Source organism: Odocoileus virginianus, chromosome 5 (genome assembly GCF_023699985.2).
Source record: "Odocoileus virginianus isolate 20LAN1187 ecotype Illinois chromosome 5, Ovbor_1.2, whole genome shotgun sequence".
NCBI classification, from domain to species: Eukaryota; Metazoa; Chordata; class Mammalia; order Artiodactyla; family Cervidae; genus Odocoileus; species Odocoileus virginianus.
This window is the reverse complement of record NC_069678.1, coordinates 70392885-70419574: the sequence shown is the minus strand read 5'-3', so window position 1 is coordinate 70419574 and position 26690 is coordinate 70392885. Positions and strand designations below refer to the sequence as shown.

At 40.7% G+C, this 26690-nt stretch overlaps 1 protein-coding gene across 1 annotated transcript in view; it reads right to left on the bottom strand.

The window, feature by feature from the left end:
• Positions 1-26690, bottom strand: part of FYB2 (FYN binding protein 2) — a 77586-nt gene that overhangs the window by 38497 nt on the left and 12399 nt on the right. Inside the window, exons 4-7 of the mRNA XM_020904309.2 lie at positions 13434-13534; positions 7171-7205; positions 4635-4666; positions 920-1013 (exon numbers count right to left, since the gene is read on the bottom strand). Coding sequence (XP_020759968.2) covers positions 920-1013; positions 4635-4666; positions 7171-7205; positions 13434-13534 — 262 coding nt within the window. The remainder of the gene's footprint in view (positions 1-919; positions 1014-4634; positions 4667-7170; positions 7206-13433; positions 13535-26690) is intronic.

The window sequence follows — 26690 nt, the reverse complement described above, 5'->3', positions numbered from 1 at the left end:
CTCTGGTCTCACCACCCATCTTAACACGTCATGCCACTCCCGTCTCTGGTCCCTACCTTTCATTATTAATGACTTCTCTGAATTATGCTGCTTTTTTATATTCTGTAAACACTCAACCTATTCCAGCGGGGCCCTGGGCCTACACCTCAGTTCAGGCCCGTACCACCACCAAGATGTCTGATTTACCCAAGCCCTGCACGTGGGACTGGAACAATTGATGTTTATGTGATAGGCACATCTCAAACAGGCATCCCAGGTGTTTGGAACCCTGGTAATAGCCCCGGTGGTGTCTACTGTTTAAGCCACTGACCGTTTTGAAGGAGATAGCGTCCATTGGATGTGGATATACAGATATACAGTGTTTCATATCAACAAACAGTGTTAACTGATCAGTTAATTAACAACAATATACTTCATTTTCATGGTAGCTTACAGCTTACAAAGCAGCTTCGTCTACATTATTTCATTAACAAAAATAAGACAATTAGGATAGGAGTGGGGATGGTAATCAGATAGAGGTTATTTATTCTCATTTTACACATGAGATGCCTAAGCTCAGAGATTAAGTCCCTCTTAAGCAGAGTCTCAGAGCACAGAACTTCAGGAGGCCCTCCCCAGGTTCTACAAGAGCAGGGTGGGCACCTGAGTTGTCTCTTTGAATTTGCCCTCCGGGTGTCTCACTGAACTCATACTAATCTCAGCCCGGTTTATGAGACCTGCTTCACAGCTAATAAGTGAGAAATCAGAGGCTTCAGTGTTCTTGTCCCGACAATTTCTTTTGTAAGACACCCACCACCCACTTCATCTTCTGTCTTTCTGGAGAGCTGTATGGCTCAGCCTCTAAAAAGTCACTCCATGAACTGAACCTATTATATGGATGACCTGGACTGTTTGATCTGGAACCCTGGAATACAGATACCTTGAAAAGATGGTCTAAGTGTAGATCTTCTGTGTTTTGAAGTTTCAATTGGTATGGTTGTTTTTCCTTCATTTGTTTGTCTTCATCTTCGGGTCTGAAATGTGAAGCAATACCAGGGAAAAAGTGAAGACGAGAGAGTTTTGATGATAGTGTACCCCTCAATCCTAAATGAAATGAGTGAGGGAAATGAATTTAAACAGAGCTGAACCCTCCTCTTCCTTTTCCCTCCCTTTCTCCCTCCCTTCTCCCTCCCTTTCTCCTCCTTTTCTTCTTCTTTAAAGATGAGAGGACCAAGATCAAGTCAACCATAGAAAATTTCCCCGAGTTTCTGGCAGTTCCAATCAATGCCAGAGTGAATTCCTGCTTAAAATCTAACTTCCCATTGGCTGATGGATAAAATATCAGCCCCACTGTGATTTGGCCCCACCTTTCTTTCCAACTCCATCCTCTCTGCTTCTTCTCTCCAAGTTTATGCTAATCTACACTCTAATTCCCCAAACTTTCCATCTTATTTTGAGCAACTCTTCCTTCATATTTGCTAGTTCTTTTTTCAGTCATGCCTTCCACATCTTACGCTGCAGAGAAACAGAGCACCCTTTCCAGTCTCTCTAAATCAGCTCCTCTCTGAGAAGTGTTGCCTGACTCTCTTTTACCCCTCTATTTTATATTAAAATGTACAGTCTACAGATCTGCTTCTGGCTCTTCCATTTTTCCTTGACACTACCTAAAAATCAGAGCTCTGTTAATTCATGTGTGTGCCCCCAGCACTAATGCTTTGTAACCCACAGTGGCAAAGTCCTCCAGCTAGCATTCCCTCATGAAAGGCATGACTGCCGCACACCTGTATGTTGACAATAGCTGCAGTGGAGGAATAGAGAAGGAGTATAGTCAACGAGCTGAGGACCGGGAACAGAACACCGAGGAGCACCAGCATCCAGATGTGAACATCTGTTTCTGGCAACACAGTGAAGCAGATAGTTCTACAACCACTTTTACATGGAAGGCAGAGACAGAGAGCCCTCAAAGGAGAGCAGAAGAGGTGGTCATACAGGAAGGAGAAACACCAGGAGAGAGAAATATTCTGTGACAATGGGAAGAATTTTAAAGAGTTTCATTCATCCAATGATTGGTGACTCTTAACCACCATTAAGGCCACCAGTTCTAGAACAGGAGCTGTGTAGGGAGGGCTGGGATCCAGCCCCTATTCCGCCTCCAAAAACCTAAGATGAACCTTTCTAAAAGTCAAATGTTTCCATCTGTAACTGAAAAGTCACAATGAGGGTCTCCACAGTTTCCATGAAAGTGAAATGTGATAAAAACGAAAGCCTAACACTGCTTACAGCATGTAATTGGCTCCATAACTGTCAGTGTCCTTTTCTTCATCACAGCATCTGCTGAGTTAGAATTACCCAAGGCTTCTCTTCCCATTGCTGACAGTTTTCCTAAGGCATTTACCTGCCTTGCTGATGGACATGTCCTTTGTAATCCATCTTTCTATCCCCCAGGTTTTGTCCGGTAGTTTCTACATGGCTGGATCTCCATAAACAACTGTCAAATTACATTGAATGTTGTGACTCCTAGGAATGCTAGGGGTATACTATTTCTGCTTTAAAACTCTATTGTGGCTTCCACTGACTTATAGAATAAGGTTTAAAAATGTTTCATCCAAGAGGTCACTATTCACATGTGACTTTTGAACATCTGAAATGTGTATGGTCCAAACTGAAGCTGTTCATGTAAAACACATCTGAATCTTTAATACTTGGTGTGAATAAAAAGATCTAAAATATTTCAGTGGAAACTTTAATACTGATTACATGGCAAAATGATGATGTTTGGGATATATTCGGATCTTTTTTTTTTTTTTTTTTTGCTTTTTAGAAGATAGCTACTAGAGACATTTTAAGTGACATATGTGGTTTGCATTGTATTTCCACTGGACAAGATTGCTCTGAATGATTAATTGGGGAATGCAGGTCCTCCTGGATCTTGCTCTGCATATGACCCCCGGCCTCGTTCCTGCTGTTCCACACCGCACTTTATGCCCAGGCATCACCCAGCTCTTCGTGGACACCTGTACTGGCCTCACGGTGCAACACTATGTCTTTGCCCCTCACCTTGTCCTCTGCCTAGAACATGCATCCTGCCATTTTCACCCGGCCAGTTCCTACATGTTTTCATTATTCAGCTCAGCTGTCACTCTTGGAGAAAGCATGGCTACTACATCACCTCTGTGTTTTCATAACTTTTAACAGTGATCATCTGATAACTGTAAAGTCCTACTTCCATGGTCATTTTCCCCTCCAAGTGACCCCCTCACCCCTACCACTCTGGTCTTCACTCTTAAGCTGAACTAAGTATAGGGAATACATTCTATTCATTTCTGTACCTGAGAATTTAAAAGTGTCTGAACAGAGAAAAAGGTCAGTAAATGTTGAACTAAGTCGCTAATCATCTGACATGTGCTTACTCTGCCCAATACTGTGTTAAGTGCCAAAGGGTAATCACAGGACTCATGAATTCAAGGTCAGGCAGGAACTCAAGGACAGAGATGAAGCAGGGTTTTCCTCCATGATCCAGCTTGTGTGTTTTTAGCCTCAGCCAGGAAATGGTGATACATGTTCCTCCAGAGCTCACAGGCCATGTTTATTTTAATGCATTATAAATAACTTCCACGGGCAGGTGGTGAGAAAGACAGGCAGACTCTGAAGGATCAGGCAAAAACACTGTTACATGCCAAGCCCATGTCTGGATCAAGACGAGAAAAATGGGCCCTGCCCACAAGGAGCTCAGAGAAGGGGAGAGTGAGGAGGAACTGGCATTTTAGCAGACAAAGGATGGACATGATGTTAATGCAAATGTGTGCATGTCCTACAGCGGCACCACAGGGAAGGGACTAGAGGAGAATGAGGAAGGCTTCTTATAGGAAGGGTTATTTGATGGTTAGTAGAAGTCTGACAGATCATTAAGTTGGGCTGAATGAAGTAAATGAGCAAAGGCAAAGAGACCTGAAACAGCACAGTGTGTTTTGGAAACTGTCAATTCTTTGGGACCCATGTGATTGTCATATGCCTGTTTGACTGTATTTCTCTCACTGGGGAACCCCCAAGGGTAGTGGCTAGCTCTCTGTCACTGCCCCAGCCCTTGAAAGTGAAAGTTGCTCAGTCGTGTCCAACTCATTGTGACCCCATGGACTATACAGTCCATGGAATTCTCCAGACCAGAATACTGGAGTGGGTAGCTGTTCCCTTCTCCAGGGGATCTTCCCAACCCAGGGATCGAACCCAGGTCTCCCACATTGCAGGTGGATTCTTTACCAGCTGAGCCACCAGGGAAGCCCAAGAATACTGGACTGGGTAGCGTATCCCTTCTCCAGGGGATCTTCCCGACCCAGGAATCGAACTGGGATCTCCAGCATTGCAGGCGGATTCTTTACCAGCTGAGTTACCAGGGAACCCCCAGCCCTTGTGGTTAGCAAATGGCCAGCATGTTGGGGACTCAGCAAGACTTTGCTGAGTGAATGTAGAATGAGCTAGAACAAGGTCAGGCCAGGCAGGACCCTTGAGCACCTTCTGTGTACCAAACACCTTGCAGGGTACTAGGGGTGCTGAACCAGGTCGGACACTAGAGACAACTGGCCCATTAAGGAAAAACAGTTCTGTCATCAGAGGGTCAGTGGCTAATTAATGCTTTTCCTTTTGAAGATAAAACTCACCTAAGTTCTTGATGGCAAAAACTCTTCGAAGCCTGAAAGTAAAGAGAAAAATGGTCATTTTCATAAATCTACCCAAGTCAAACCCCAACCAGGCCTCTGTTGTTTGGTTACAGATCATTAGAGACATGACCAAAGGGTGAGGCAAGTGAGGTCTCAGTACAGAGCAAAGTAGATGCTGAAAACAGAATGCTTCATGAACTGTTGCCAGTGGAGTTGAAGATCAATCAAAAAACAAAACAAAAAAACAGGCATTTCTAAAGTCCCAGTACATGCCAGAGGTAATGTATAATTTGACTTAGAAAATTTAATTGTCCTCTGCATACCCATCCAGGAATGCATCTGTAGAATAAAGAACTTTTAAACCTCATGAGCAAATAGGAATTGTGATATTTGAGCAATGTTCCACTGAGCAAAATTGGTACAGGCAAGTATGCAAGCCATGCCGGGCATTCTTCCTTTCCTGATCACATACCACCTGATCAAAAATCAGGTCATGTGTGATCTAGACTTGGCACCATTAAATTTAGGCCCCAGTGACCACAACCTAGCCCCTCATTTAGTCATTTGTCACATATCATTCACAATCTGGAATCTAGCCAAGAACCCGAAGGAAACAGAAAATAAGCATCCAAAACGCTGCCACAGAGTCCACGCCCAAGAGCTCACATCCCTTCCTTTGGGGAGAGCCTCACAGTTTGCATTCAGGGACGACTGGCTCTCATCTTCCATACAATTCTAACAGATTGGATGGCAACACTTGTAGAAAGACAAGTTAGATGGACCTTGCTTTATATTTCTGCTATATTACTTACAGTTATTTAACTTCTCTGAGCCTTGAGTTATCATCTGTAAAAAGCAATGATGCCAGCTCACAGGGTGACTGTGAGGATTACATGATGCCAGGTATACACAGGTGAAAAAATGAAAAAGTGAAAGTGTTAGTCGCTCAGTCGTGTCTGACTCTTTGTGACCTCATGGACTGTAGCTCACCAGGCCCCTCTGTCCATGAGATTCTCCAAAAAAGAATACTGGAGTGGGTAGCCATTCCCTTCTCCAGGAGATCTTCCCCACCCAGGGATCAAACATGGGTCTCCCACACTGCAGGTGTATTCTTTGCATCTGGGCCACCAGATACACAGGTACCTGCCCCCAGACAGGGACCTGGTGTGTGCTGGACCACATGGAAACTCACTGCTGGACACAAAGAGGTTGACAGCAGAAGGAAATAACAAGTTGATAGAAATAAATTGATAGAAATAAAACAATTACAGCATATAGACAATGGCAGTTTGGTGTGAAGGCAACTCATTCTGAACCCCTACCAGGGCCTAAGAGCATCTCAAGAAAAACATGAACAGTGCCAATTCAGCCCTTATGTTTCAGAGAACTCCAAGTCATCAAGAAATGGAGAAATCAGATTCCAGCCACCAAGCTCGAAAACATGAGATGAACATAATATATGTCTGAAGGTTGAAAGAAAAATACTTTCATGTTTTTTAAATTTTGAATGCGATAAAATTGTGGTCATTTGGAAAGCTCCATTGTGCAGAAAAGAGTGTCATTTGCTGATACTGCCAGGTAAGTGAAGCATCTTTCTGCTTTCATTAATAGGAATAATAATCATTTCTAGTTTTCTATCTCTAAAGTGAATCACAAATTAACAATCCTTTTCAGTAATCATAAGAAAAACAAAGTGGAAAGATGAAGGACTTCGAGTAAAGGCACCCAGTGAGGAAGGAGTAGTACCTTAACTGACCCAGTTAAACAGTAAGTAAGTACCTACTGTGTGCTGAGTGCTGGACTAGGTGCTCACCTGCTTCATCCAGCTTAGTTCACTCAGCAATTCAGTGTAACAACTGTTGGTCTCATTACTTATTGAGCATCTACTACTGCACAAGGCTTATGCTTCCTGCCATTCCAGAGAACACACCATTTTACAGAAGACACAGCTGAAGCTCAAAAAGGTAAAGTGCCTGGGATAGATTCCAGCACTTACTATTAAACTGTTTACCTGAATTTACCTTTCATTCTCACAATGACTTCTGATGGGGGTGTTCCTATGACCACATGTGAGGAAATGGAGGCTCCAGTTCACATACCAGAAGCCAGAATCAAAGCCCGTGATTCTGCTTGGGCCCTAATCAAGTTGCTAGCACTATGCCCACCAGAAGTCCAAAAAATATGCCTTCAAAGGTCTGGTCATTCTCGTGAAAGCACATGATATACAAATCTGGCGTGTGATGAGGAACTCTGCTCTCCTGAAGGGACAGTTATTAAAGGCCAGTTGGTACTGACCACCTTACATCAGGTGCCAGGAATGCGTTACTACCACCTTCTCCATCCTAACACGTTTTCTATCACTGATCATACAGGGCTCAGACTTCAGAATTTTAGCAGGTAAAGTCTAAAAATGCCTCTGAAATTGAAGGGAAACACAAAACAAAGAGCTTTTCTCCCTCATGAAAGAAACTACTTCAGAATCAACTCTGCACACTTGCTTTAGCTATGAAGCTGATAAGAAGAAAAGAAACTCTACCTTTTGGAGTTCTTCAATTCTGACTTCATAAGTTGCTAAAATAAACATAAGACAATTATTTCAAGGCAATTTCTCATAGCATTCATTTCTTATACAATACCCCAGATTAAAGCAATTATAGACCGTGGCAGAGTTCAATATTCTCAACCCTCAGAACAATCAATGTATGGGAAACTTGTCCACAAGGTTTAGGAAATTCTCAGGTCATTGATCATGGTATCCTTCCTTTGGGGATTTCTAGGATGGAAAGTACAGTCAATGAAAACATTTGAAACAATTGTCAGTTTCCCTTGTGTTAAACAGATTCATACTTCATTACAAAGCGAAAGTACTGCAATTGAGTGGTAGCAATCAGAAGGCAGACTTGAAAGGAAAGGGAAGCCCAGGTCCCACTTCATCAAACCCAACTCTACAGTATGCCTAAAAGTGGCTCCGTAAGCATTTTGTTTCTACAGTACAGCCGGCTGTCAGCTAAGGCTCAAATACCTTTCAATTTTTCCAAAAGTTTTGTGGATTTTATTTAATGACATGATGCCAAATTTAATCATTAATTAATACAAGTGGTAGCAAGAATTGGGGTTCAGAGCTCAGTCCTGCCACTTCCTACCTTCGGCATTACAGACAAATTACTTCCTTTTACTTCCTTTTTTTGAACCTCAGATCGCTTATTGGTGAAATGGAGCCAACTGGTATCTGCCCTCCAGAGTTCATGGGAAGATTAAAGCAGATGATGTAAAATGATGTAAACCTAGCAGAGCACCAGACATTGTATAGAAAATGATATTTTTAAAATAAAATTGCTAATTTAATTTTTCTTTGCTTAAAAGTTTTCTATAAACATTTCACCTACATTCACCGATAGTGAATACCCGTACATAATAAATAAGACTTACCCTGTTCCTTTTCTCTTTCTTGCTGCTGGAGTCCTAAAGGTTTAGCTTGTAGAACTGACCAAACAACAACACACATTTCTAAGCCACTTTTACTCTACACATACAATTCATTTACAAATTATTTAAATGAAATCAGTTTCTCTTTAGGGACTATCTGCATGTGATTATTGACACAAGGACCTAAAATTCTGTGTGGCAGATTAATAACCTGTACTTCAACTTTGGTAACTATAGACTTATTTTCACCAATTTTTGAATCAACACATTTTATTCTATTACTTGCTTTAGAAACAGTTAAGAATATCTGCTTATGATACAGTTGGCCTCATCCTTTTCAAGTATGGATTTATTTTCTAATTTTAAAAAATGATAATCTCCTTTTCTCTCCCTCCTTCAATTTATTCACCCTTCTGTGTTTTTAAAAGAATTAATAAATCACGATATCTTTGCTTCTACCTATCACCTGATGGGGAGGGAGATTTTATTATTCTTAGAAATGAGAAAGCCAAGGCCCAGAGAGAACTTACTTGCTAAGGCTAATAAAAAAAGATAATACACACACAATTAATAATGCATTCATAACTTGATACTGTTTTTTTTTATTTAAACAAAGTGGAGGTTCTCTCAACAGTAAGTGTGGCCATCAAAACTTGCTCCCAAGGTAGGAATATAAAGTACAGACGACCACACCTCAGGGGGTCAGGAAAGGACTAGGAATTATAATAGGAGGATATAACCCAAAGTATCAGAGCCCTCACTTAGTTTCCACAGGGAATTATATAATTCTTTCCACTGAATAGCTTTGTCCCATCTGGGAGAAAATTGACAAATGTCAGAAGATGGTCTTCAGCAACCCTCCACCTGTACTCCAATATGGTACACTAGTACCACACCACGGTCATGTCTTCCAGACCCTCAGCTCTTCATCCAGACTAACTAACCGGGAAATTCCCTGTGTGAGTTTCTAACTCCCTGCGTCACTTTGGAAAAGTCCCTTTCCCATGTTTTACACCAGGAGGTGAGACAATTATTACTAATATTAGAACAATAATAAAAAAAAATAGCTGACAGTTTTTGTTGTTGCTGTTATTTTCACGATAATCACTACTATATCTGATTTACCGATGAGAAACAGACACTCAGAAAAGTGAAGTAACTTGCTCAGGGTTTCTCAGTTAGGAAATGGCTTTCAACCTGTCTCCTAGCCATGGAATCATTCATTCATTTAAACACAATATTACAGGGGCATAAACGAAACTTCTCTGGTTGAAGTTATTCCCAGGGGTTTCCAGGACCCCTTAGGACAGCCCTCGGCCCTAGGAAGCACAGTCAGAAAGGCACTGGTCTGATGAGCTCTGAGGACAATTCCACAGAGATTCCAGAACAGCCTAAATCCTGTTTACCCATCACCCAGTCAGCATGAAAGGGTGAAGTTTCAGAAAGTCACCTGTGCTGAGCTGCGCACCCTGAGGGGGTGATCTTCTGTTTCTCTTGGCATTGTTCAAGAGACAGACTCACCCAAAGGTGATGGCAAAAGCCTCCTCCTCCTTCCCTTTCTTTCCTTCTCCTCTCTTCTTCCTAGAAAGGCAGTATTTACAGATTTCTCACCCTTGGTGAGCAGAGGAAGGAAGAAATCCATTCTGAGCTAATTTTTTTCCCCCAAGTTTACTGATTCTTCTGTTCCCTCCATTCTGCTATTGAGCTTTTTTTCTTTACTGTATTTTTTAGTTCTAAAATTTCCATTTGTGTTTTCTTTACATCTCCCATTTCTCGGCAGAGACACCCCCTATTTTGGAATAAGACTTTTTTTCTCAATCTGTTTTAATCATATTTATAATTCTCACTGAAGCATGTTTATAATAGCTGCTTTAAAGCCTTTGTCAGACAATTCTAACACTTCCGTCACCCCAATGTTGGCATCTGTCAGTCATCTCTCTTTGTTTAAGTTGAGACTTTCCTGGCTGTTGACATGATGAGTGATTTTCGATTGAACCCTGACCTTTTAGAGTATTATGTTGTGAGACTCTGGATACTATTTAAACCTTCTGTTTTAGCTAGCATGGTGGCAGGAGTGGGGAGGGCTGCCTTTTTTTTGCCAGGGGTGGGTAGAAGTGTAGGTGGCCCACTTCTTGGTTTTGCTGATACCCAAGTAAGGGAGGGACTCCTCATCACTTCTGAGCAGGAGTGGGTGCTCTGGCTCCCTGCTAAGCTTCTGCTGGGAACACTCTGGCTGGGAGGGGTGGGAGTGCTGGTTATCACTCCCAACATAGCCTCTACTGATCCCAGAGGGAGAGGGCACCTTCTTGCTGAGAGAGCGTGAAAGTCTTGACTCTCCATAAGGTCTGCTCTGGTCCTATCCCAACAGGGAGGGGAAGGGACACCTTGTTATTGCTGGGTGGAGGGCTGGAGTCCCTGCCCACATGTGGTCTTCACTGACCTTCACTGTAGGTGGAGTTTGTTACCCTGGCAGGGATGAAAGTCCCAGCTCCCTACTTAACGTTCTTGACCAGCAGAAGGGTTGGGGTGCATCATCACAGCCTGATGAGGGTGGATGTCCAGGCTCCCCACTCAGCCTTGGCTGGTGGCGGTAGGGCCAGTTTATCATTTTCTGTGACATCTAGCTGGGATAAAGTAGTTGTTGTCTAGAGGCTTTCTGTTTTTCTAGGCTTCCCTTTTACTGGTCCTGTGGCTAGAAAGAGCAGGTCTCTGTTAGAGCTGCTTTGTCGGTGCCCAGGGGTGTTTCTGGGTCGCCAGCTTCTTCAGCGCCAAGGCTGGGATATATGAAGCAAGAAGAAAACCCAGTGAACTCACCACATATCCTTCCTTGGGTCCAGAGGTGCCTAGCTGGTCTACCTTCTCCCTTCCACCTTTTCACAGCATTCTAGTTTTCTTATGTTTGTATATAAAAATATACAATATAAATATACATGTATATGTTTGTTTTAAATATATAATATCCAGGGGTTTTAGTTGTACTTAGCAGGAGGACTAGGGAAAAGTATATGTGCTCTATCCTCTCAGAGCAGAGGTCTCTTGACTTTACATGTATTACCTTCTCAAGCACACCGAACAGTTAAACAGAGAAGATATTATATCCATTTAGTAGATGAAGAAACTGAGATTTGTACACCTTTCAAACAGTAAGTGTAAAGAGGATGAAACGTGGGGAAAAGTCAAATGAACATGGACAAGTGAGGGTAAAATACCCTATTTCCTTCCCTTTTTTTGCCTATAGGGTAACTATCTCTTGCCTCCTTAGAGAGGAGCAGCGAAAAGAGTGTGGGCTAAAACAGCATCCTTTCCATCCCAGCCTAAGGCTCTCTGGCTTCCTCAGAGAACCTCCTGGCAGGCTTCTAGCCTATCCCCCACAGGAAGCCATCCTGGCTGGGGAAGCCCTCACCATCCATGCCCATCTCCCTCTCTCCCCGCTTCCTATCATCCTTTGCACAGTTACCTCTCAATTGCTTCAGTGGCTTATTTTTGGAGCCCTTTCTCTTTTCAGTCATAAACACTTGTCTCCTCAGCAGCACTGAGGGATGTAAAGGATTCCTTAGTGAAAGACTAAGGAGAGGCCTGGGTTAGCGGTTCCTTCATTGGGTACCCCAAATGATATCCCCAACAGACCCACCTTGAACATCTGTGGCCTGGAGAGAACACATGCAAGCCTCCAGTCTAGCTTCCTTCCTTCCAAACCTCAGCTTCACCCTACACAAGAAGGACTTTGCCTATGTCACCCTCATCCTCTCCTGCCCCATCACAAACAGATCTCTCTGCAGCTCCATCTGTCCTGAGATGGAAGGACCCAGGGAAGAGACCCAAGCAGCATCTTAGAGACCCACCTGCAGGAGGACATTCTGGGGGTCTCATGAAGTCCAGAGGGAAGCTGCAGGGGAGCATACCCGTGGCCCTGTGAGCACTTAGCTTTGTAGGGAAACATGAGGCTGGAATGCAGTCCAAGTGGGGCTCAGAACCTTTCCATTCAGAGTGTAGTCTGGATCAGTGGCATCGGGGCACCCTTAGAAATGCAGACTCTCTGGCCCAACCCAGAGCAATTGACCCAGAATCTACGTTACAACAAGATTCCCAGAAAATTCACGTGAATATTAGAGTTTAAGAAGCCTTGCTTTTAAGGCAGGGGCCCAGGCACCCCAACTACGAGGCAGTACTGCCTTCTGGGTTGATACAGACAGGAGTTCCACTTCTTAAGTTAGTATTTTACAAGCCAGTTTGGAGAATCAAGAGCTTACCCAATTTAGGAGAAAGTTTTTCCAGTAGTTCTTTGACCCCTTATTTCCTGGGGGGAGAATGGAAATTTCAATGGGTTCTAACTCTTACTCATGAACTTCCTAAGCACGTGTTCCCAGGCAAATTACTTCCTCTCCCAGAGCCCTGGGCTTCTTGTCTGTACAATAAAGAGATTGAAGCAGGGGATCTCTAACTCTCCTTTCAGGGAAGTCAAACACTCTTGAATGAGAAGCAGCATAAAACTGTGGGAAAAGCATGGATCTTAGAGGCAGTCTGAGCTGTTACACAGTATAGCCCTTCCACATATTACTTGTGTGAACTTATGCAGCTCAGTCTAATTTTCAGTTTTCTGTCTATAAAAGTGGGTGAATACAATGGCTATATCAAAGGGCATGTGCACAGAGGACCTTTAACAGGACTGTGGCCCACAGCACAGCTCAGTAAGTGCTAGTGTTTATTCTAGCACTAATATTTATGCCTATTGTAGAGAACTGGTTGATTCTATTGATACAGGCAGAACAAAGACACGGAAACCTGAAGAAATGCTATGAGTTTCTGATTCTTCACTATCTTGCCTGAGATAGTCTCTTTTTTCACGGAAATGTCTGAGCTTTGTCAGTAATACCAGAGACAGGAAGACCCAGCTCCGAACCAGTGGTCAGATCCATTGAATGAATCCTCTGCTCCTATTCAGGTTAAACACAAGGACCTCATTTCTCTAGTCAGCTATCTCCCTTCTCCACACACAGAGGTACCAGGGGACTTCCACACAGACACCAAGAGAAGAGAGATGAAGTTTCCATAGGAGGAGAAGGAAGAAAAGTGAATCACCATAATTTGATTTTCCCTCCCATGTATCTACAAAAGGCAAAGCGTCTAAGCAGATTGGTGAAGGAAAGCAGAAAGTAATGAGAAGGCAGCACCAGGAGCTGGGAGATAGCACTGATGCACAGCGGGGTTTATTTATATATTTAAGGGGCTAGAAGAGGGGGAGAAAAGAGAAATATGACAGTAAAGCAGCATGGCTGTTAACTTTTAAACTCAGAGTTAGCTGGGGGAAATACCATTTTGAACATATTTTCATACTGTACAGGGTTACAATACTAATTGGCTTAGCACACTTACAATCGGCAATTTTTTTTGCGGAGCACAGGTTAATGGAGCTGCTGGAGTGTCTCAGATAGGAAATTGTTGCCTCATAATTATGTGGGTCTTCAAATTCAGCACTGAGAAGTGTGGAGAAAAACAGGTTACTTAAAGCAAAACATTTTAAAAACACAGTTTCAAACTCTGGGTATTTTTTCCTTCATTAGAGAACTAATATAAGTCTGGCCAATGTGGTGACCTATGGCCAATACGGAAGGCACACTACCCCCCCTTTCAATACAGAAGATTTCTGGATGAAATATAACAACGTAAAGAATTATATAAAGAACCCACAATTTACCTAGAAATCAGTAAGGTAAAACCCCCCAGGTGCCAGACATAGAGAGGAAATTTGCAATTAATGTGTCAGTGAGAACTGCAGCCAAGGGACTCCATGGGAAATTGGGAGCAAATAAAAAAAGATCCCAGTGACTGGATGGCTGGGGATTTAAATTCAGTCTGAGCCACAGGCCTCAACTGAATGGGAAGCTGGAACTGAGCTAAAAGAATAAGGTCCAAGGTCACAAAACACCATCCCATCTGTAAAACTAATTGTAATAACCATGCACTCTCCCAAGGAGCAAGCAGGAAAGCCTCCCATCTGAGGAGGGCAGTTGTAGCTCCAAGAGTCACCCAGGAGAAGGCAGAAAATCTACAGCCCAGCACCGAGGGGACGGGGTTCTAAATGCATACTACCTGTGTGTTCCTGAGACCCAAAGCCAACCTGCTGTTAGAAGCCAAATCCCCACCACCACTGCCACCACCAGCTCCCCTGTGAAGGAAACCTGAAGTCATTCTGTAAAAATGCTCCCACTCCCATAGTGCCTATGGTTCCCCAAGGGAAGAATCCCCACTCAAAACAGGCTTATAATGGAAAATGCTAATCACACAAGAAGATGAGCCACTATAGGTAGTCAAAAGATCAAATGAAGAGCCTGTTGTTCAGAGTGAAGTAAGCCAGAAAGAGAAAAACAAATATATATTGATGCACTTATATGGAAACCAGAAAAATAGTACTGATGAAAATATTTGCAGGGAAGGAATGGAGATGCAGACATAAAGAACAGATTTGTGGACACAGCAGCAGGAGATGGTAGAATGAATTGAGAAAGTAGCACTGACATATATACACTACCATGTGTAAAACAGATAGCTAGCGAGAAAGTGAAAGTTGCTCACTCATGTCCGACTCTTTGAGACCCCATGGACTATACAGTCCATGGAATTCTCCAGGCCAGAATACCGAAGTGGGTGGCCTTTCCCTTCTCCAGGGGGTTTTCCCAACCCAGGGACCAAACCCACGTCCCCCACATTGCAGGCAAATTCTTTACCAGCTGAACCACAAGAGAAGCCCAAGTATACCGGAGTGGGTAGCCTACCCCTTCTCCAGCAGATCTTTTCCGATTAATTTGCCAAATTCTGACCCAGGAATCGAACCAGGGTCTCCTGCATTGCAGGTGGATTTCTTTACCAACTGGGCTATCGGGCAGTAACTACTGGAAAGCTGCTATATGATACAGGTGGCCCAGCCAGACACTCTGTGGTGATCAAGAGGGGTGGAAGGGAGAAGGGAGGAAGGTTCACAAGGGAGGAGATATATATAAAGAGTTATGGCTGGTTCACATTGTTTTACAGCAAGAACCAACACAACACTGTAAAGCAATTACCTTCCAATTAAAAAATAAATTTAAAAAAGAATAAAGTAGAATTAAAATGCTAAATAATAATTATGGAAGATTGTGAAACAGGGCTATGGGAATTATTCTCAGGAGCAGGATAGAGATTTTAATTATCATTAGACTTAGTTAACTGTGGATGTCAAAATTTGTCACCACAAAAAGAATAGAAAAAGAATATTTAACTCCTTAAGTGGTAGAAGTTCAGTTCAGTTGCTCAGTCGTGTCCGACTCTTTGCAACCCCATGGACTGCAGCATGCCAGGCCTCCCTTTCCATCACCAACTCCCAGAGTTTACTCAAACTCATATCCATTGAGTTGGTGATGCCATCTATCTCTCTCATCCTCTGTTGTCCCCTTCTTTTCCTGCCTTCAATCTTTCCCAGCATCAGGGTCTTTTCAAATGAGTCAGCTCTTTGCATCAGGTGGCCAAAGTATTGAAGTTTCAGCTTGAATATAAGTCCTTCCAATGAATATTCAGGGCTGATCTCCTTTAGGATGGACTGGTTGGATCTCCTTGCAGTCTAGAGGACTCTCAAGAGTCTTCTCCAACACCACAGTTCAAAAGCATCAATTTTTCAGTGCTCAGCTTTCTTTATAGTCCAATTCTCACATCTGTACATGACTACTGGAAAAACCATAACCTTCGCTAGATGGACTTTGGTGGCAAAGTACTATCTCTGCTTTTTAATATGCTGTCTAGGTTAGTCATAACTTTCCTTCCAAAGAGTAAGCGTCTTTTGATTTCATGGCTGCAATCACCATCTGCAGTGATTTTGGAGCCCAGAAAAATAAAATCAGCCACTGTTTCAATCTATTTCCACTGTTTCTCCATCTATTCGCCATGAAGTGATGGGACCAGATGCCATGATCTTAGTTTTCTGAATGTTGAGCTTTAAGCCAACATTTTCACTCCTCTCTTTCACTTTCATCAAGAGGCTCTTTAGTTCTTCTTCACTTTCTACCATAAGGGTGGTGTCAACTGAGGTTTTTGATATTTCTCCCGGCAATCTTGATTCCAGCTTGTGCTTCATCTAGCCCAGCGTTTCTCATGATGTACTCTGCATATAAGTTAAATAAGTAGGGTGACAATACACAGCCTTGAAGCACACCTTTTCCTATGTGGAACTAGTCTGTTGTTCCATGTCCAATTCTAACTGTTGCTTCCTGATCTGCATACAGATTTCTCAAGAGGCAGGTCAGGTGGTCTGGTATTCCCATCTCTTTCAGAATTTTCCAGTTTGTGGTGATCCACACAGTCAAAGGCTGTGGCATGGTCAATAAAGCAGAAATAGATGTTTTTCTGGAATTCTCTTGCTTTTTCGATGATCCAGCGGGTGTTGGCAATTTGATCTCTGGTTCCTCTGCCTTTTCTAAAACCAGCTTGAACATCTGGTAGTTCATGGTTCACGTATTGTTGAAGCCTGGTTTAGAGAATTTTGAGCATTACTTTCCTAGTGTGTGAGATAAGTGCAATTATGTGGTAGTGTGAGCATTCTTTGGTATTGCCTTTCTTTGGGATTGGAATGAAAATGGACCTTTTCCAGTCCTGTGGCCACTGCTGAGTTTTCCAAATTTGTTGGCATATTGAGTGCAGCACTTTCACAGCATCATCTTTTAGGATTTTAAACAGCTCAACTGGAATTCCATTACCTCCACTAGCTTTGTTCATAGTGATGCTTCCTAAGGCCCACTTGATTTCACATTCCAGGATGTCTGGCTCTAGGTGAGTGATCACACCATTGTGATTATCTGGGTCATGAAGATCATTTTTGTACAGTTCTTCTGTGTATTCTTGCCACTTCTTCTTAATATCTTCTGCTTCTGTTAGGCCCATACCATTTCTGTCCTTTATTGTGCCCATCTTTGCATGAAATGTTCCCTTGGTATCTCTAATTTTCTTGAAGAGATCTCTAGTCTTTCCCATTCTGTTGTTTTCCTCTATTTCTAAGTGGTAGAAGGAAAATACTAAATGAGAAAGCTTAAATATTAAGAAGGCAGGAAAGGAAAAAATGCACATAAGGGAGTTGCATGGTAAGTCTAAAACATAAAATAGGAAAAAATCCAGACTGATCAAGAATCACATAAAATGCACACAGCTTAGTCTACTGTAAAGAAAATGGAGAGTATCTGACTGGATGTTGCAAAAATCTTGCTAATGCTGCTAAAAACTACCAGATAAACCAAAGCTCCCATATCAATGGAGAAAGAGTGTAAAGTAAACTTTCCAAAAGAAAGCTTAGGTAGGTCTATTAATATCAGACCACACTTAAGCATGACTGATCAAGACAATGAGGGAAGGCACACACATATCCGTACACACACACAAATTACAGATATGAAAGGGGACAAAACTACAGTTTGTTTCAGATTTTTAGAAATCTAAGAAAATATTAAGATCAGCTCTCTGCCAATAAATTTGAAATTTTAGGGAAATTTGGCAAATTAGTAGGGAAATATAAAATTATCACAGTGACTGATGAACTAGAAAGACTAGTAGGCCAACAAACCATTAAAGGGCTCAAATCAATAGTACTCACACCCACCTCCACACTCAATGCATCTCTCTCCCTTTCGTCCATTCTGTTTTATGAGAAAATTTTAGCGAAGTTTCAGAGGATAGAAAAAGAGAAAAACTACTTTACTCATTTTCAGAGGATAGTGTAATTTTGATATGAAAACCACAGAAAGATCAAACAATGAAATAAAAATAAAGCCCAGTTTTGTGTAAGAAACTTTAACCCAAACTCACTAAGTACTAAATAAATTAGTATTAAAATCAACTTAAGAATAACTAAAATTTATTCCAGGACTTCAAGGATGGCTCAACATCAGACAATCTATCACTGCAATGAATCACAGTGAAACAATGAGAGGGAAAAACTCATAATTATTTTAATAGATATAAACAAAATTTCCATGTAGATAAACGCTCTCAACTAGATTAAATGCCAACAAATACCACACTTAAAAATGAAGTCTAATCAACTTTAGTTGATATCTAAACTCTATTGGGAATGCCTGAAATAGGAAAAAGTCGAATCCATAGACAATTGAACAAAAAGACATGACAGACATCACAGAAGAAAAAACTTGAATCGTTTACAAAAGTAAATTTGAAGTCTTATGGTCAACAGGGAGATGGAGTCAAGACAATGAGAATTTCATTTACATCAGTTTAGCAAGAATCCCCCAACTGGAAAAGGACACCACATTTGGCAAGAACATGGAGAAACTCTTTATACTGGTTTGAGAGGACAACCATTTTGGGAGATAATTTTTCAATGCTTATTATAGCAAAACTGAAGTTTCTTATTTACTATTACTTAGCAATTTCTACTTTAAATAACCTAGAGAAACTTGCTTATATTCACCTGGAAATACATGAGGATGATCACTGCAATATCATTGGAAAATGTGAAGATAAAAAACAATTTCAATGTCCCTCAGTCAGAAAATACACGAATTATGATATACTCACATGATGAAATATATATAGCATGCAATTATAAAGAATAAACTAGCTGTACATGCATCAGCATAGATAGAATATGAAAACAGCTTTGAAAAAATTCAAGTTTCAGAAGGATAAACAAGATGCTGTTTATACAAAAATGTAAAATTCTGTATCTTTAACAGATATCTGAGTTTGTAGCTGAAGAATAAGAAATACAAATGGATACACTCTAATATTCATAGTTGGAGTTGCTCTGGGAAGAAAGAAACAGGACTAGGGAGTGGAAGGAAGAGGGCTTCCTTCGATTGTGTCTACAGCAAACGGAAAATCACTTCTTCACCCGGACTGTGGATAGGAGAGAGACAAACAAATCATCCATAATCCTTCCACTGTCACACAAGTGAGCTCTTCACATTTCAGTATCCTTCCAGTTTCCCCCCCCATTCCTATAGTTATAGACAAAGGAAAGGGTGGACTTCTTCCTCTGTTTCCCTACATTTATTTTATATTATAAGCATCTTCCACTCAATTCCCCATCTGTGTTTGACCACTTTGGTTATTTCAGGTTTTTCTTTCATAATCTCTATAATATTTTAAAATATGTATGAACAGTTCATTTTGCTGAAGAGGAAAAATTATGAACTCTAATGCATCAGTAATTTCTCCCCTCACTATTTTGTTCCTCTCTCCCTCCATAAAATAATCAAGAGAAATGTTCTTAAATTATAGACTATGCCATGCATCTTATGCTCCAGTGACCTAACAATCTCCATGGGTCTATGGTAAATTAACTTTATTAATTAGAAACAATTTGTGGAAATGTTGAAAGCAGATATCTAATCAATTTCTTGGACTACTTTTGTCAGAAATGAATAAATATCTGACTTCAGATAATCAGAAAGAATTTCAACAGAGCATAAAAAAAAGTCATCTTCAGATGTTGTCATTATAGAAAGGCAGTCCTAGGATTTATGGTAAAAGGGGAAAATGACACTGTACATGTATTTAAACTTCCCTTTCTGTCATCTGAGAATGTCTTTTATCTTTTTCCTGGTCCATTAAAATAAGATCTGAGATACACCTTGATTTAATATGACATGGCTCAATATAATGAACCTGGATTTCTGGGAAGAAATAATTCTATAATTTAAATATATCTATGCTTCAATTTCTTTGTTTCCACATTTATTAAAATATTTGTGTACAGTCTGTATCTAGGACTTTAGATGTCATTGTGAGGCAACACAGAATTACTGACAGACTCGGAGCTTGTGGTCAGACAGATTTGAATTTGAATCCTCTCTCTTCCATTTTCTAGTTTTAAAAGTATTAAATAAATACTTTAAATCTTCAGTTTCCTACTCCACAAAACAGTAATAATAAAATCTACTTGAAAGGTATACTATAGATATTGAATGAAATATCTGCCCTCTGCATATAGGCATTCCACCAAAATTGTGCTGCAAATTTATTATACTATTAAAATTACAGTATTTTTAAAAAGAAGTGTTGAGGTTTGCATTTTGGAAAGTTCCTTTTATTACTAGCATTTAGCATCAGGTTTTTATCTTTTCTGCCTTTCTTATAGAAAACCTTTAGTAATTTAAATATTACATAATAAAACATGAATGTTTCTTAATGATACCTTCAACATCATGTTCTTGGAGAAACAAGAACTCTGTAAATGCAGTGTAAATGTTAAAGATGACTTATAAAAACAAGTTTTTTCTAACTGTATTTGGATCCTTAGAAACATATCTTCTAAACAGATTTTTGGACTCTCTGGACGAAACACAGACTTGTGACCTCCTCTCATGGTTGTTTCCACTTGCCATGTCCACCCCTGGGCCACCACTCTCCTTTGAAGAAAATAATTAAGCAACCTCTGTATCAGACTGTACATGCTGGAAGCAGCTCACATAGCATATTCAAACACCTATTCACTTGGTCAAACAGTGAAGCTTTCCACGACAGGATCAGCTGCTAATTGTTGAGGGTACTACATGCTGGACATTGTACCTAGATTCATCCCATCCACCTCTCACTGGTCATGTGATCTCGAGCAGTTAGCTTCTTGGAGCTTTCACTTCTTCACCGGGTCAGCAGCAGTTCAGTGGTGGAATAACTGAGTTAACATGTGGGAAGTGCCTGACAGGTACATTTCCATGCCCATCTTCTCCTATGCTACACTGCATGAGGATGAGTCAAAAAAGTTTCACTGCAAGACAATTCTGGAAAATCTAAAGAACCTGCATTAAAATAGAAAGAATGAGACTTACACAACAAAACGAGTGTGCCCTACTTTTCATCTGTTTATTAGGGATGTGGACCTAAGCTGAAAATCCAACTTATTCCATTTTTCTGATGGTCCACCTGTTCTGGAAATAGGAAGAGGGGTTGTAGCTTAGCCAGCTGCTCCCTGTGACACTCTATAGGTTCCTGGTGACAAGGACGAGACCATCTGATCTCTCGACTACCCAAAGTCCCAAAGTGGAAAAGTTTCTATCTCCAATAAATACTTCTTGTAAGACTAACCTCCCCGTAGGATTTTACCCTAAGAAATTCCTGAATGAAAGAATTAATTATTGGATCAAATGACCAGTAATTAGACTACAAACAATGGCATCCATTTCATCTAAACTGGATCTCAAAATGCATTTGTGCCAGGTTTACAAAATTGCATGGAAAAATTTTAAATATATGTTTCCTCATAAGCTATTCCAAGCTCTGTCTTCTAAATATTAGATAATGGTTAAAGATGAAGTAGTTGACCAGAATGGCTATAAGGAGAGACACACTTCTGGAAATAGAGGCTTTTAGGGTGGAATCTTCACACCTCCAGCCAGCTTTACCTGGCTGTGACCCTGCATACATAGTTGGATCCAAGTCTCTTCTTCCTTTAAGCCTCTTTCTGATGAGGATGAGATGATTGTCATTATGCTGCGTTTAGCACAGTGCTTGGTACAAAGAGTTCATGACTTCCATTTACAGTAATACTACCATTTCCCCCTCTACGCACATCAACCAACTAGACTTCAGCTTCTACTGCCTCCACCACCAGTTCTTACACTTCTACCATTTTTACAGAACACACACACACACTGCTATATATACATCTTTGTATTTGATTTTACTATCATTTTATACATGATTTTATGTATCCTATATGTTTATGTACATATACATGTATACACATGTGTGTGTGCATGCCCAATTCCTACTCCTGCATGTTTCATAACTTTGCAGATTCTACTATGACTCTATAATAGCATCAACAACAAAGAATGTCATTCAGCCCTGGACATTAGGTATTTATTTCTAATTCATAAGTGGGTAACTCAACTCTCTTTACGTGAGGGCCACAAAAGTACAGTGACTAAAGGGATGGTTAATTCTATGTGTCAACTTGACTGGTCACAGTGTCCTGATAAATATTATTTCTAGAACTGTTTAGAGGGTGTTTCTGGATGAAGTTAGCATTTGGGTCAGTGGGTTCAGTAGAGAAGACTGCCCTCCCTAATACAAGTAGGCATCATGCAATCCATTCAGGGTCTGAACAGAAACAATGGAGGAGGAAAGAGGAATTCACTCAATTTGTCCTGGCTCATCTGTTGATCTGGGTCATGTCAACTCATCTTCTCCTGCCCTTGGACTGGGATTTATACCATTGGCTACCCTGTTCTCAGGCTGTCGGAGTTGGAATTTCACCACTGGCTTTTCTGCTTATAGATGGCAGATCATGGGACTTCTTGGCCTCTATAACTGTGTGAGCCAATTCCTCATACTTAACAAATAATGAAATATTATATATGTAATATATGCAATCTAATATGTAATGCATAAATGCATAAAATACATATCTTACTGGTTCTGTTCCTCTGAAGAACCCTGACTAATACAATGACCACGTAAATGTTATTACAGTAATCTCAGTTTTAGGAGTAATATTATTAACTTTGAAACTACTATGTGAAACCACTGATCTCATTCATAAGGAGGGCATGTCAACAATAATAATAGCTAATAACTTTTATTCCCTTACTTTGTGCTAGGCACTGTTCCAAGTATATTTCTCAATTTATTTGATTCTCAATTGACTCTATGAAGATACTATCACTTTTTCCATGTTCAAGTGAGAAAACTGAGGCATCACCTAGGTCACAGTAGTAAGCAGCAGAGCAGAGATGAGAAGCCAGATATCTGAGTGCAGAATCTTGGGTTCCAATCACTCTGTTGTAGAATTTCTTGGAAAAATGGAAGAGCCAGCTGAGGTCAAACAGACGAGAACAGCTCCGACAGCAGGGGAAGTCATTACAGGAGGAGGTCATTGGCACACAGCGCAGAGAGGACCCAAGAGGACCAACCCAGCTGTGAAGCAGAGCCATGATGAGAGGCCATCGTGTGTGCTGAAGATGGGCAGGTGCAGAAGCGCTGAGACTTCTCACTCACTCACTCACTCACACGCCCGCATTCCCTCTTGGAGCAAACTCTATTCATGCTAACGTTACATACGTTCTCTCCTTGAATCCTCTCAGTAGCATGACAAGGCATTTTGCACATGTGGAAACTGAGGCCTGCAGAGCTTCAGTAACTCACTCAAGACAGTACCACTGTGGGTCAGGAAAACAGGCCTTCTAATTCCTAGTCCATTGCTTTTTTCCTTGGAACTACAGGAACAAGGAAAAATGAGAAATGAAAATGTTGAAGCCCAGAGTGATAGTGAAGGTCATGGAGCTTAAAAGTGGGTTTTAGATGATATTTTTCAAAATTTGGTTAGGTTGATCCAGTGGTTTTACAGATCAATTTTTCTATATAGCAGTCATTATATGGGGAACATGTGACAAGGCAGTTACTATATTTCTCTATGCCTGAGATTATCACTTATAAGAATAGTATTACTTAACCTTAATAGTATTACTTAAAAAAATCAATGAAATCACTGATGAACTTAGGAATGACTCTTTAAACGCACCCTGACTTCTAGTAACGCAACCACTAAGCAATTTCTCAACAATCCAGTGGCAACTTTTGCCGCATGAATAAAAGATAACCCCAAGTCCTCATTTTTATTATTAAGGTCAAGCTTTAAAATACCTGAATTTCAATTTTCAGGGTGTCTGCTTTGAGGTGGGATATCATATCTGAGAGCATTTGTTTTAAAAAGTGAAAGGCAGGGTCATCCTCTGAGCTACTGGCAGGCTTTCCTAGGAAACAGACCTCCTGAAGCCAGCCACTGCCTGCAGCCCTAGACCTTGTTACAGACAAACCCTGCTACTCCAAACACATGACAAATCGCTGCCATTTATCAAGTGTTTACAACATTGCTGGGCACTTTGTGGAATTATAGATACATATCTTGATCCTCACAGCAACCCAAAAAAGGTAGGATTTATTGATTTCTCCATTTTCCCATGTGAGGAACTCGGAGGCCCAGAGATATTAAATAACTCTTCTAAGATCACACAGCTAGTGTGGAGCTCAAAATATAAACCTAAGGCTATCTGACCGCAAAGTCTATGCTTTTAACTCCTTAGAACACATTCCGTCGATCTTCTTGTTTTCAAGTATTGCTGTGTTGTTCAATTTAAACAAACCTCAAAGTTATGTAGCTGGTAAGAAAGAAGTATTTGATTCTCTCCCCGCTTTCAAAGAATTTATAATTCAGACAGGGAGCTGAACTACACCCAAGAATCTAGAAAATAACAAAAACAGACTGCAAATAATTGAGTCTCAAGCTAAGAACCATCTAAGTCCATTATATTATTCGGCCAGTACTGGCTGAACTATTATTACACGCTACACAGACTGCCACTGTACATTCTAATTATGACAAGTTACTGTGGCTCCTCAGCACGCCAGGATGTTTCTTGCCTCTGTGCTTTTGTATGTGTGGTTCTTCTGCTTGTAATAACCTTACCTCCAATGTCCTTTCTACAAACTTTCACTTATTCTTTTTTTTTTCCTCCAGCTTGGTAATTTTCTTTTATTATGATGACTAACAAGTGGGTAGGTCTTTTTTTACATTATTTTTTTTTATTGGAGTGTAGTTGCTTTACAATGCTGTGTTAGTTTCTACTGTATAGCAAAGTGAATCAGCTACACATGTACATGTACCCTCTCTTTTTTGGGTTTCTTTCCCATTTAGGTTACCACAGAGTATCAAGTAGCATTCTCTCTACTATACAGTAGCTCTTACTTATTCTTTAAGACACTAATTAAGTATCATTTTTCTCTGGTCCTTCAACAGTCTATTCTCCACACAGCAGCCAGGACGATCTTTTAAAAAGATAGCTTAGACCTTGTCACAATCTGGCTTATGCTACTTAATTTGGAGAGGGAGGTGGGAGGGGGGACCGGGATGGGGAATACATGTAAATCCATGGCTAATTCATTTCAATGTATGACAAAAACTACTGTAATGATGTAAAGTAATTAGCCTCCAACTAATAAAAATAAATGGAAAAAAAAAACAGTATAAAAAAATAAATAAATAAAAATAAAAGTTGAAAAAAATAAAAATAAAAACAGCAAAACAATGTTAATTCACGTTGATGTATGGCAAAAATCATCACAATGTCATAAAGTAACTATCTTCTAATTAAACAAAAAATAACAGCAAAACCATCGAATGCCTCAGCGTATGATCTCAGCCCTAGCAACCTCTCCAAACTCCTTCCTATGACCCTCTTCCTCCCTCATTACACCCTAACCACACTGGCCTCTTCTCTGTTTTACAAGGATGCTATCCACTCTCCTACATTAAGGACTTTGCACATGCTGTTCCTGCTTCCTGGAATGTTTCTGTATGGCCATCTGCCTCTCAACCACTAGGCCTCAACTTAGAAGTGTGGCCATGTCAAGTTACTTAGCCTGAGACTCAAGTTTTCTCATTTATAAAATCTATAATAGTCGTATCTACTTCTTAAAGATGGTCACAAATGAAATCATTCACACGCTTAGAACGACACTATATCAGCACTGACTGCTATTTCTAATACTGTCATTGTTTCATTGTTGTCACAATGGCTCCCTAGGCTATCTGCCTGTTTCTACCTGCTTCTCCACTATATGTTATTTATACAGCATCCAAATTGATCTTCCCCAAGTAAACGTCAGCTCACTACCTGGCTTCCCAATGCATTTAGAGCAAAATCCAGACTCAGTCCATGGCTTCTAAGAATCACCACCGCCACTGCCCTAGAACACTGTGTTTTAGCTCTACTCCTTGCCTTTTTGGTTCTTGAAACTCATCAGAGTGGTTCTTCCTTGAGAATGCACCCCAGCTGTCTCTCCCTTGGAACATCTTCTAGACCCCCCATGACAGGGTCCTCATCATTGAGGTCTCAGCCCAAATGTCACACCTCAGGAAGGCTTTTCCCGGTGGTCCTCCACCTCCTTGGTTTCATTTCCAATCCCATTTTATTATCCTAATATGCTTTAATTTTTTTCTTTATAAAAGTAGACTCACAGATACAGAAAACAAACTAGTGGTTACCAGTTGTAGGGGGAGGGTCAATATATAGGTGGGGAAGAAGGAGATACAAATTATTGGATGTAAGGTAGGCTACAATGATATACTACACAACAGAGGGAATATAGCCAATATTTGTAGTAGCTGTAAGTGGAGTGTAACCTTTAAAACTTATATATATATATTTTTCCTCATAGCATTTACCACTGTTCAAGAACTACAGCCATATCTTATTTAACCACCGTGTCATTTCTCTGTTATCATTATTTTACTTGAGTGCCTTAGGAAAGGCATTCATTCCCTGGGATCTATTCTTCCTAGTCATAACATAGGCCCTAGACACGATCACATAATCTTCTCAACCTTAGAAGACACTTGTATTCCCCACTCTGTGTGGGGTAGAAATACCAAAACACAAACACAAAAGTATGTTCCAAAGTACTAGGTTGAAGGAGGCCATCCAGACATTGAAAACAGGCTTATATTATCTTTTAAAGACTATTGTCAAAATGAAAATCAAAATTAAATGTTTGGGAGAGAATATGGCAGACTCCTAAGATCTACCCACAGACCCTCACATGAGAGAAACATTGTACTGTCTGAATCTATTCTCCTGAAATAAAGAGCTTCTC